At 38.8% G+C, this 12,752-nt stretch overlaps 1 protein-coding gene across 4 annotated transcripts in view; it reads left to right on the forward strand.

Annotated features, from left to right (window-relative positions):
- The window catches only part of mtor (mechanistic target of rapamycin kinase), a 92,444-nt gene extending 81,299 nt beyond the window's left edge, over positions 1–11,145 (forward strand). For all 4 annotated transcript variants that reach the window (XM_026925220.3, XM_053236008.1, XM_053236009.1 and 1 more), the window contains 19 exons: positions 78–178; positions 374–470; positions 558–656; positions 1,024–1,146; positions 1,859–2,041; positions 2,301–2,435; positions 3,720–3,894; positions 5,760–5,895; positions 6,786–6,933; positions 7,068–7,190; positions 7,404–7,486; positions 8,019–8,091; positions 8,204–8,278; positions 8,663–8,798; positions 9,553–9,618; positions 9,796–9,876; positions 10,062–10,142; positions 10,613–10,718; positions 10,876–11,145. In XM_026925220.3, coding sequence (XP_026781021.1) covers positions 78–178; positions 374–470; positions 558–656; positions 1,024–1,146; positions 1,859–2,041; positions 2,301–2,435; positions 3,720–3,894; positions 5,760–5,895; positions 6,786–6,933; positions 7,068–7,190; positions 7,404–7,486; positions 8,019–8,091; positions 8,204–8,278; positions 8,663–8,798; positions 9,553–9,618; positions 9,796–9,876; positions 10,062–10,142; positions 10,613–10,718; positions 10,876–10,891 — 2,037 coding nt within the window. In that variant the 3' untranslated portion in view covers positions 10,892–11,145. The remainder of the gene's footprint in view (positions 1–77; positions 179–373; positions 471–557; positions 657–1,023; positions 1,147–1,858; positions 2,042–2,300; positions 2,436–3,719; positions 3,895–5,759; positions 5,896–6,785; positions 6,934–7,067; positions 7,191–7,403; positions 7,487–8,018; positions 8,092–8,203; positions 8,279–8,662; positions 8,799–9,552; positions 9,619–9,795; positions 9,877–10,061; positions 10,143–10,612; positions 10,719–10,875) is intronic.
- Positions 11,146–12,752: the final 1,607 nt, after the last annotated feature.

Genomic DNA, 12,752 nt, shown 5'->3' on the forward strand with positions numbered 1-12,752 from the left:
GAATTCCAGAAATGGTGAAATTCGGAGTTACATGTGCTTCTAGGGGTTGATTCGACATTTTTGTGTCTGTTGAATAGGATTTGTCCAAGACTCTGCTGCTGTACACAGTTCCTGCTGTGCAGGGATTTTTCCGATCTATATCCCTGTCACGTGGAAACAACTTGCAGGACACACTGAGGTGAGCTAATGCATAAAACAAACATGATGATGATTCAAATTGTATATTATGTGAAGAGGGTGCCCTCTTGTGCTAGTGCCAGTCTTTACTGAAAGTCTATGGACATAACTGTAATTGCTTTTTATATTCCATAGTGATCATTATTCCATCCTATATTTTTTTCTGTTTTAAATCTGATCACCTTCTCTGCTTCAGAGTTTTGACCTTGTGGTTTGATTATGGCCATTGGCCTGAAGTGAATGAAGCTCTTGTGGAAGGAATCAAAACTATACAGATAGATACGTGGTTACAGGTAAGATTTTGCACCTTTCTGTAGTCACTTTTTTCACGCATACACATCTTCTCTTCCTCCTAACCATTCCCTTTCTCTTTGGGTCAGGTTATTCCTCAGCTGATTGCTCGTATCGATACTCCTCGCCCGCTGGTGGGACGCCTCATTCATCAGTTACTCACTGACATTGGCCGCTACCACCCACAGGTAACTGCAAGTTACCTGAACTGAGGATGTTTAAGTACCGGATCTTACCAGAACATTGCACTCATACTTGTGGTACTTTGCAGCATCTCTTAATGTAGTTAAGCTTTCATTCTCCAGTAATTATTTTCAGTATATTAACTTACCTTTTCATTAAGAAATATAAAATCTCCAAGAATGCAGTCTTGGAAGAAAATGAATCTTTTTTTTTTTTTTTAGCTCTGCTGAAGTGTGAAAAAAGTTAACAGCTATGTAAATCAGTGTAGCTTTCTTTATTTTTGAGAATTATTTCAAAACACTTAAAAATATGTACGTCAAATGTTTAAATATGCTTCCCTACAAATCATGGGTACTTGGTCTATGTCTGCAGGCTTTGATCTACCCACTGACTGTGGCGTCCAAGTCCACCACCACAGCTCGCCACAATGCTGCCAATAAAATCCTGAAGAACATGTGTGAGCACTGTAACACACTGGTTCAGCAAGCCATCATGGTATGTTCATGCAAACACAAGCATATACACATACACACACATAGTGGGAAAAGAAGTGATGGGAGTGAAGACCAGTGAAAAAACAAAACAAAGCAAAAGCCAAGTAGCTTAACATAGCTGAACTGAGAACTAAGTTCTTCACTGACATTAAAAAAATATATATTGCAGCTTCTTATCGAGAAACCAGAAGCACAGTCCTCTGTCCTGAAGACTCTTGTGGAGAGAAACTTACTGAGCATTTCTGAGAGCTGACACTTGAGACTCCTTCCATAAATGTCAAACTTCGCCATATCAAAAAATATATGTCCTTCTTTGTTTTTACCTCAGATATAATTACACTTAGATGAAATTCATTAATTCAACAGTCATGTGGTATACATTTTTATACCCTCCTTCCACCCTTTATTCTAAATTACTGGTTAAGTTAAATTAGCTTGTAAGCTTAAAAATGCTATAATACTTGATGTCTGTCTGAAAAATGCCATTTCTTTTGAAGTGATTGTAATCTAAATAGGGTTAAAAGAGAGTGGGGCTGCATTTGGAAAAATGTGATCATAACTCCAGGAAAAGGCAGGGGAAGGGGTTTAAACTTAAGGGATTTTAGTTTAATTTAAATCAGCCTAGCATTCAATATATAACATATCTACTTCATCTACAGACTCAGTAGTGCTCTGGTTTACACGTGTGTTTTTTTGGGTTACTTCCTTTGCAGGTGAGTGAGGAGCTGATCAGGGTAGCTATCTTGTGGCATGAGATGTGGCATGAGGGCTTGGAGGAGGCGTCCCGTCTGTATTTTGGTGAAAGGAACGTCAAGGGCATGTTTGCTGTGCTGGAGCCCCTACATGCAATGATGGAGAGAGGACCTCAGACCCTAAAAGAGACCTCTTTCAATCAGGTATGCAGTCTTCTCTCTGAGTACAGGCTTATGCAGAAATAACTATTATATAAATAGGGCTTTTCAGCCAGAAATGTAGTTATAGTTTGTATATATTTGAACAGACTGCAAGCAGGTTTTGTATCAGTGCATGCATTTTCAGGAAGGAAGCTTGAATTCAGAGAAGACTCTGAATTCCTATATACAGTAAGAGTTTGAGTGTGCAGTCTCTCAAATGCTATGACATTGCACTATTGTAAGCAAGCCTGTGTTTTTACAGGCATACGGTCGTGATCTGATGGAGGCGCAGGACTGGTGCAGGAAGTACATGCGCTCGGGTAACGTGAAGGACCTGACCCAGGCCTGGGACCTTTATTATCATGTCTTCCGTAGAATCGCCAAGCAGCTTCCACAGGTGAGCCTAATAATGACCACTCTGTTAGTGCTTTACCATTCTCTATCAGGATCAACTGGTATAAATGCATTAGCAGGGCTAATCCTACCCGTATTTTAAAGAAGAAAAGGTATATTTTGTGAAACTAAGCGCAACAGCACCACTGCTGCTTGCAAAAAAAAATACACAGAATGGTATGAAGAAGCAAGGCTGGGGCTGATTTCTTTCTAGCTCAGATTGTAGTTTCATCCTTAGGTTTGATCTTCGTCTGGGCTGAAGTTTTTTAGCTAATGTCACTGATGCATCAGAAATGTATCATCACCAGTTATTGAGAAGGTGCATGTGAAATACAATCACGGGTGTAGTGGACAAAAACAAGGTGGATTATTTATTCTGTTGTTCTTTTTCCCCAAAATGCCTTTGGAGGAGAAGTCAGCCTAAGCACACTTTGTCCAGTCAAATACAAATCACACAGAAGGACAGACAACAGACCTGGAAGTGTAGTGTTTTGGTTTTTTTTTTCGAACGGGAAATGAACCCAGTCAGACATTATCACGAATGCAGCTGCCTGTCTTTCTTTAAGAGTGTGTGTGTGTGTAATAGTTTTCCCCATAACATTCTTATTATGTAACTGATGAGACCTCATGATATAATGCATTGCTTAACCCTAATAGTCTCATTGTTGAGCCGTTGATATATTTACTGATAGATTTTAGCCCTCCCAATCTAATATCACGACCAGCTGTCACTGGTCTCTGTTACAGTTAAATACAAACTACAAAGGCACGTAATGCAAAACTGCTGCCCATATGGCCATTTTAAAAAAAAAAATAGATCATGTTATGTTTTTTATCGAATATTACAAAAACACAGTCTGCCAACACACCCATCTCAATCAGTATACTTTTCTCTTTTGTTTTTAATCAACATTAATAATCCTTTTCTCTAATGGTTTTTAGAGACATTTTGATTTGTCTCAATCAGTTAAAGCCTGTAGCCTGCCTAAGGCCTTTTATTTTCTCAGTGATATTATGTTTCAGGAATTTTTTTCTACTTTTCTGCCTTGAGTGACAAGAAACAGGGATTCCTAAGAAAAGGATTGTGCTGTTGTTGTATGATGTTATTTCAGGTGGTGTGAATTTCACTGCCTTACCTGCTGTTTTTATATTTTTTTATTGGATCCAGCCAAGGAAAACAGCTCTATAGCACAGACCTGAAGATTGACAGGACTAAAGAGGAAAGTGAGACAGACAGAAAGAGATAACTTGTGTTAACATGTCTGCTTTCATATCTGTTTGTCCTCAGCTCACGTCTCTGGAGCTGCAGTATGTCTCGCCTAAACTGCTCATGTGTCGTGACCTGGAGCTTGCTGTGCCCGGCACTTATGACCCCAACCAGCCAATCATACGCATCCAGTCCATCGCACCTTCACTACAGGTCATCACCTCCAAACAGAGACCACGCAAGCTGACCATCATGGGTAAGGCCAAGATGCAGAATAGAGAATTTACCTAAAATGCAACAAAACACACATTTTATGAATGACAAGTGAAATCTTTTAAGGACGTTATTGCCTGTTTGTATAGGGCTATATAATAAAGGCCATAATAGTATCCTGAAAGACTGAGCATCACAGTAGGGGTTGCATGGACTAGTCAATTAATACATTCACTAATCCCCACTGTGGGGATGTTGGCTAATCAGGTAGTGGAAAAAAGAACTCGAAATGTACTGTGTTATTCTGAAAATATTTCAGAATAGATGCAGACAGTTCTACACTGAAAAACTGTCAGTCTACTACATTGGGAAAATGTACTTTTTTTTATTCTTTTCTTTTGCTTTCTTTTGTTTGATATCACTTTGTATGAAGTGTGGAAGTATGTGCCAGATTTTTTTTTCCCATTCCCATTTCCTCCTGAAGAAATTCTTCCCACGATTATTTTTCTTTTCATTTAAAGTGAAATAAAATTTAAATAAAATCTTTGCCCTGTGGCAAAGTGAAGTTTTTCATTACCAGCACTGTGCAAAAGAGCACATTCTGCAGAGGCAAACACAGTCTGCAGAGGCCAATCCAGACTTTTTTCAGATGATGCTGAGGCTGTTGATGGATATAAGCTTCTGTGCTGCGCAATCACACTTTCAGAATCAGCAATTTCAGCTGAGCATTTTAAGAATTGGGACATATATTTATTATTTTGCACATTTATTGCACTTTATTTTGTTTATCTGAACTTAACTGCACTAATAAAATAATAATGTCCTGAATCAGTTTTTGTTTTAACTTTGGAAAAGACAACTCATCGACTGCTTTTTTTAAATTACTGGTCGATGTGTAAAAATTAATTGTCGTGCAAACTTTGTTACTGCGCATATTAGCAATCAGAATCAGAATTTTTTGTCACAGTATTTGACCTGTGATGCCAGCTACATGTGCCATTGTGGGTGGCATTTTAGGGCCTGGCACTGTTCAGAAGACAGCTATTGTCTTAACCGTCCTTGTTTCAGCAGTGTATCAGTTGGGGAGAAAATAAGTCCAATGCAAATACAAATACTTCTAGATACCTGAGCTGAGATCATAATTTTTCTTCTACCTTGTTCAGTTAGATCATTAGACCTATAAACTGCTTCCCACCCAGCAACTGGCCAAACACATCATGATGTGCACAGCAGCAGCCTGAAGTTCAGGCCTACACACATTCTCTCATGCTTCCTGCTGATCTAGCAGCCCAGGTTCATTCTCTGAACTGAGTTTTTTTTGTTTTTTTTTTCGCCAGACAGTGCATTTATCTGTCTGCAGTTGTCATTGAGTGCTGACAGCTCCGTCTGACTGCCTCTTTCGGGCCGTCTCCCTCCATCACTTTTTTCCATTACGCATGCTCTGCTGCTTTAGCTTTTAATGGCTGCTCTGAACACCTCCATTGTCCCTGTCTGCCCATGGGGAGCAGTAACTTGAACAGTTCCAGTAATACAAAAAAATCTGCTTCAAACCAGCAGAAAGGCTTTACAACTTGAAGCATCTGCTGAATATATAGAGACCGTTCGCTGTATTTTTTTATTGAGTTTGTTCAGCATGCCGTAAGTAGGTTCAATTTAGTGGTAGTGGGATCTTACTGTACTCTGTAGCTTAGCAGTCTTTCAGCACGTATCATTTTATTTGTCCTCACTGAACTCTGTGGAGTGCTTGACTTAGATTTAATGTGTAACACAATCCAAAACTTATGGAAAGCACATCTGGGTTTAGTGTGTCTGAGTAGCGTGCTTCATGGTTATTACTATTCCAATACAGTGTATGTGAGATCATATCTGTTTTACTTATTTTAACTGTTTCTCTACTGCTCCCTACAGGCAGCAATGGGCACGAGTTCATGTTCCTGCTTAAGGGTCACGAAGATCTACGGCAAGACGAGAGGGTCATGCAACTCTTCGGGCTTGTCAACACCCTCCTGGCTAATGACCCGGCATCTCTCCGCAAGAATCTGAGGCACGTCAAAGCCTTTTGTGTCACTTTTAATATTTGGTTTATCTACTGCTCATACTGCTATACAAAAATAGTCCTCCTCAATCACATCAGGTGTATATTTATATTCAACTGCTCTTATACAGGCATGAAATATTGTCCTGGACCTAGTTGCACTTGCTAAGTGTTGGTTAATTGGTGTTGAGGGGAGGAGTTTAGTGAAGAGACAGAGATTTATAGCGATGCAGTGTAACAGTAAGAGATAGAAATTGAATTTATGATTTTTTTTTTTTCCCCAGTGATTTGAGTCATTTGAATTCATATAAAGGATACACTTTCAGATCCTCTCACCAGTTTTGGTGTGGTTTGCCCAAATGTGTGGTAGTATAAAATAGCTAATTTAATCATTGCTGAACAGCTCTGATTGAGTAAGCCTGAATAGGACTCACTGAACCCACTGACAACTGATTCACTAAACGAGAGAGGAGCGATTGTTGGCCAGGTGTGAAAGATTCACCGACTCAGACACTGAACGGGAGAGGAGCAAATCGTGGTAGTGACCGAAGGAGTCATTGACTCTCACGGGGCGCAGATCAGGTTCAGCATACACACAGTTGCAAATAAGGTTTACACAACTCGTGAATTTATACATATAACTTCAAAAAGTAAACTCTGACTCTCTGAATGAGAGAAGAGCAAATATCTGTACTAACTGAAATGATTCAAGGAGTGCAGATCAGGTTGTAAATACGACTTCAGAGATGTTTATTTAAAACACAGATAGATAACCATATAATGTAAACCTGCATAAAACCTGTGTTTACCAATCAGGTCAGATGTGAATATGTATGGAAATGTAGTGCTTTAGCTTCCATGATTCAGTTTTGTGTGTGTTTGTGTGTGTGTGTGTATAGCATCCAGCGGTATGCAGTGATTCCTTTGTCCACTAATTCTGGCCTGATTGGTTGGGTTCCTCATTGTGACACGCTGCACGCTCTGATTCGAGATTACCGCGAAAAGAAGAAGATCTTGCTGAACATCGAACACCGCATTATGCTCAGGGTACACAAAACCATGATGTCGTTCAAATCTAACACACTGTTTAATCTGATCCACTGTGATCCAGTGAAGATCACCTCTTCATTATGAGATACTTATATTGAAAACTGTGTGCCTTTTTTTTTTTTTCTTCTCAGATGGCTCCAGACTATGACCACTTGACCCTTATGGAGAAAGTAGAGGTGTTTGAGCATGCAGTGAACAACACAGCAGGAGATGACCTTGCCAAGCTGCTGTGGCTTAAGAGTCCCAGCTCAGAGGTGTGTTCTTCTCTCTTTACACTTACACCTTGTAACCTCTGTCCCTGCAGGATACTAAGAAAAGTGTGGCAAGACATATTTCCTCAAAATACTTATAGCATATTATAGTAACACCCATGCATACTGAAATCATGTTTTAATTTTTTTTTTCCCATATATCATATTATTACATGACCTAAAAAATCAGACTCCTAATGAGTTCTCTTTCTGCAGGTGTGGTTTGACAGGAGAACCAATTACACTCGCTCCCTCGCTGTGATGTCCATGGTTGGATATATCCTAGGACTTGGAGACAGGTACAGACAGTCAAGCTTATGACAATATTGACACCTGAAATAATTTGCGCCACAGAGCTGTTGAATTCTCTATTCTTATTGGTCAGAAGATGTTGGTTAATTTTCTATAACAGTGGCTCTGACAATAGCTCCGGCTGTAAGGCATATCACAGGTTTACATCAATGTGCTTGTTCTAATACATTAGAATTTACACTTGACTTATATGCTCCACATGAATTGATTAAAAAATAAATATATAAATAAAGTGGGCTATCGCTTATGTGGTGAAGTTGTGAGGAGATGTTGTTTTAGTTGTTTTTGGAAGGAGTCTCTAATGTTAGCCATAGACAACCTGCCCATAACACTTCGAGATGGATGTGCTGTTATGGAAGAATAATTAACTTGAGGGTGGCAACACTTCATGTCGCGCACATCACACCGCCCCATTGTTGATTATTTTTCTACAACAGCACACCCGGTGATGTTTTATTCCAGAATTAAGTCACATTTAAAGAACACGCTGTAAGTTATGGTCTTTTATTACATACACAGACATCCTTCTAATCTGATGCTGGACAGGCTGAGTGGAAAGATCCTCCACATCGACTTTGGAGATTGCTTTGAGGTAAAATGTTTCGCAAGTTTTACAACACAACAGTGTAAGGTGGTTGTAATTGTGTAATTGCGTCATGTAATTGTGGTTTTGCCTACAACTGAAATTTGGATTTGTATTTAAGGTTGCCATGACCAGAGAGAAATTCCCAGAGAAAATCCCCTTCAGGTTGACTAGGATGCTGACTAATGCCATGGAGGTAAGAAACGTGACACGTGGGGTTAAATGGTGTGATTACTGTACAATTCGATCCGATATCACTGCGGCAGTACCCTATAGTACCTGTTTACAGCATTGTATTTTCAAATCAAAAGACACTAAATGATATAACACTGCAGTATAAGTGTGTATGTTTCATTGAAGGCAATTTTGTCATGTGTATACTGGTGTAGCAAAATTATAGTGGTATACTTATTGTAGAGACAAGGTCCAAAATCATCTTTCATTACATTTATAATGCATTGGCTCTTACAACTATTTTAAGAGTTTGAGTTAGCAAGGTATGTTTTCATTCATAAGGCACAGTTGTCTTAATTTCTTTATTCATTTCTTTACTTGACTTGCCCCTTCTTTGTGTTCTCAGGTGACGGGGTTGGATGGAAACTACCGGATTACGTGCCACACGGTGATGGAGGTGCTGAGAGAGCACAGAGACAGTGTCATGGCCGTGCTGGAGGCCTTCGTCTACGACCCCTTACTCAACTGGAGGCTTATGGACAGTAAGTGAACTCCTCTCATTTCCTTACTACAGTACACAGCACTAAAGAATGGTCTGCACGTTGTCCATACATGATCAGAATGTTTCTGAAGTGCTTACTATGAGATAATGGACTATAAGTGCCATGTCCAGTGTCATTTTCATGACAAGACAAATGTGCGTGCGATTCATGGGCCCGATTGACTGAATGTGTTCGGATAAGAACAGCTTGATGATAATGGGAAACACGCAGTGATCTTTATGTTTATTATATAATACAGATTGTTTGTGTGTGAAATGGGATTAAGGAAGGTAATGAATAATTTATACAATAATAGATTAAATTAATAGCGCAGATTTATAAAGAAGTTACCATAAGACATTTTGCAAGCAGTTAAAAACGATGATGATGTAACATAGATGTATGATACATCCATACAAATTATATTTCAATACACAAAATATGCTTAGTGCTTCTAATATATGGCTATATAGTAGAAGCTGATGGCAAAACTGTGATTGTATTATTCACGATTACAGAGAAAAGCTCATACATAAAAATTAGATTCTTACATTGAATTAAGAAATAAAGGAATCATCACAAAAAGGTTAATATAATAATGAAGGTTTATGATTGAGATACAGAATATAGGAACTGACTGATGAATAATAATTTATGTTCATGTTTAACTAAAATAAGTCAGTAATATAATGAGAACCTTTTACATTATCATGGAATATCTGGAGTTTATATTATGTGATCACGTTTCTTCTAGCTAACACTAAAGGAACCAAGCGCTCCAGGACCAGAACTGACTCCTATACAGCTGGACAGTCTGTCGGTGAGTCTGTTGCCACGACCACCATTCATCCACATCAAAGAAGAAAGTCATTTTCAACGCTGGCCGATAAGAAATACGTCTTATATTATAAAAACTGAGAAGAAATGAGATGCACACAAGGGAAAGGGTGCTATTTTTGCTCATCGTAACCAAACGCTTACTTTGTGTCAATGGCAGAAACAATGGAGGGTATTGACCTGGGAGAAACCACTCACAAAAAGCCAGGAACCACCGTGCCTGAATCTATTCACTCGTTCAGTAAGTCTTCCCTTTTTTTAGATATATATTGTTGTCGAGTGTATCAAAGATTACAGAAAATGCATGTCATATTTTTTTTGAACGTCCAAACCTTTACCATCATTCTGTCCGTTTATTCTTAAAGAGATACATGAAGTTAGTCAACTGATGTTTTTTTTTTTTCCCATCACATTTTCATTAACCAGTCGGAGATGGCCTTGTGCAACCTGAAGCCTTGAACAAGAAAGCCATCCAGATTATCAACAGGGTGCGGGACAAACTGACAGGTGAGTCACCCTCTAGCTCCTACACACAGTGTCCTTCTGGAGGAAAGTTATTTCATTTATTTATTCGCATTTGGTCTGACCATGGCTTTAGCTGAACAGGCAGAAAAGCGTAGCTTTCAGTTGTATTGCTGGTCAAAAAATCTTAAAAGCTACAGCTAAACCAAAAATGTTATGACCTCTGGATTAGGTACAATATGTATACAATGTATATCAGCTAAGGCTATAACAGAATACCAAGATAAAATCTGAAACAAATAAACCTTTAACGTTACACTACACTGATGTAGGTAAGGATATCAGATAAAACATGCCCAGGTTTGTTAAGTCATTTGAAATATTCTGTAATAATTTTAGCAGCGTATCATGAAACATTGCAATATAATTAAAACGTGTCACTACTGTACACTCATTACACTGTGATTTTATCTTGTACGGTTTCATCTCTTACAACAAATTATTTCTCATTGTAGGACGGGACTTCTCCCACGATGAGACCCTTGATGTCCCGACACAAGTAGAGCTGCTGATTAAACAAGCCACATCACATGAGAACCTGTGCCAGTGTTACATTGGATGGTACGTGTGTGTCCATTATCATCAATACAGACTACAGGAATATTTCAACAAATGAGCACAGTGTCATTGTAGCATGCATATGAGCTCAGTAAATGATATCACCTTGGACTAGTAATGAATAATTGACGAATGATTTTTTTTTTTCTTCTCTCCTCAGGTGTCCGTTTTGGTAGAGCTGCTGTCGAGCCTTGTTTTGCTATCTGTGTTATTTAATGATACACTTGAGTTCTATAATGCCATGTTTGAGACAAATCGGCTAAACAGACTTAAGAGAGCTGCATGAATTAGACATTTTAAACTATGTCTGACTTTTATTAATTTAATAATGGAATACATGAAATTATGAATGAGGGAGCTAAATACTTGATTGAAAGTGTTAATCCTGACAAATATCAGCATTTCTTTGACAATAAATTTTAAAGAAGTGGTCCTATGTCTTCAGTTTGTTTTGTTATGCGTTTTCACACTAGACTCTGTATGAGTTTTACAGTTTAAAATTGCGGTGACAAATTCCAGGTACAAAACTGTACTGTACACAAAACTGTGGCTCTGCAGGAACGGAAGACCTGTTTGGAAGCGTGAGGCATTAATGGTAGTTTTCATATCCTTCAGTACAAGCTGGAGTAGAGCTATGTCAGTTATAATACTCATTGTAATCAAAAGGAGTTAAACTTACAGGTATTATCAATCATTTCCCTGATGGCCTGTCGTTATATTTGCTAATATACCTCAGCACTTGATCCTCAGGAACGCTGGGAGTGAGGCAGGAATACACCCTGGTGGGAGGCCAGTCCATCATGGAGCACCATGCATTCAAGTCAAGTAGATCTTTACTGTCATCGCAGCCATATACAATGTGCAGTACACAGTGAGATGAAATAACATTTCTCCTGGACCCAAGATGCAAGATACATGTATGACATACACAGTGCTGACAAGACATAAATAAAGTGCACACACTCAATCACAGCTACAGGCAGTTTAGAGTAGCCAGTCCACCTACTGGAATGTATTTTTTTTTTTTTTTGTGAGAACATGTGAGACTGCATACTGAAAATAACCTGAGATCAGGATCAAACTGGAGACTCTGGAGCTCTGAAGTGGCAATGCTATCGATTGCATCCAAATGCCATCCTCGGTAAATTGAACATGTTTAAAATAAAATAAGCACGGGTTATATTACACACACACACACATACACACACACCTGAAGCTGGAACAGTCCAGAAATGGTTTTTACAATGGAATGCTTCAGGAATGGAGGGAGAGATTAAAACATTCACTGATTATTGAATGAATGACTTGAAATCTTTACTTTTACTTGCGTCAAAGGTTACTTACGTCACTTTTATTTACATTACTTACTTACTTAACATTTACATACTTATGTGTTGCTGAATATTTCAGACCTAAGTAAGTATGTAAAAGTAAAGTAAGTTAAAAAGTAGAGTAAAAGTTTAAAAAGTGGGGGGCATGGTGGTTAGTGGTAAGCACACTTGCCTCTCATCTCCAGGGCTGAAGGTTCGATTCCTGCCTCTGCTGTATGTGTGGAGTTTGCATGTTCTCCTTGTGCTTCGGAGGTTTCCTCTGAGCACTCCGGTTTCCTCCCCCAGTTCAAAGACATACCTTGTAGTCTGATTGGCATCTCTAAATTGTCCATAGTGAGTTAATGGGTGTGTGAGTGTGGCAGTGTCCAGGTTCCCCTGCCTTGTGCCCTGAGTCCCCTATGATAGGCTCCAGGCTCCCCGCAACCCAGTGTAGGATAAGTGGTACAGAGAATGGATGAATGGATGGTAACAATGAAAAAAGTAAAAAAGTAAAGTAACAATGAAAAGTGAGCATAAATTATTAAATGTTGCACAGAAAATCTGCATCAGCATGCACTATGATGCTGGCTGTCCTATGCTTATTGCCCAGCAGATATCAGTGTAGAGCTCAGTGTCAAATATTTCCACACTCCTAATCACATTACCTTCAAATCTGTTGCTCATAGTTCCATCTTATTCAAAAAGATCCAGTAATAATTCCACTTAT

Source organism: Pangasianodon hypophthalmus, chromosome 8, assembly GCF_027358585.1.
Source record: "Pangasianodon hypophthalmus isolate fPanHyp1 chromosome 8, fPanHyp1.pri, whole genome shotgun sequence".
Lineage (NCBI taxonomy): Eukaryota > Metazoa > Chordata > Actinopteri > Siluriformes > Pangasiidae > Pangasianodon > Pangasianodon hypophthalmus.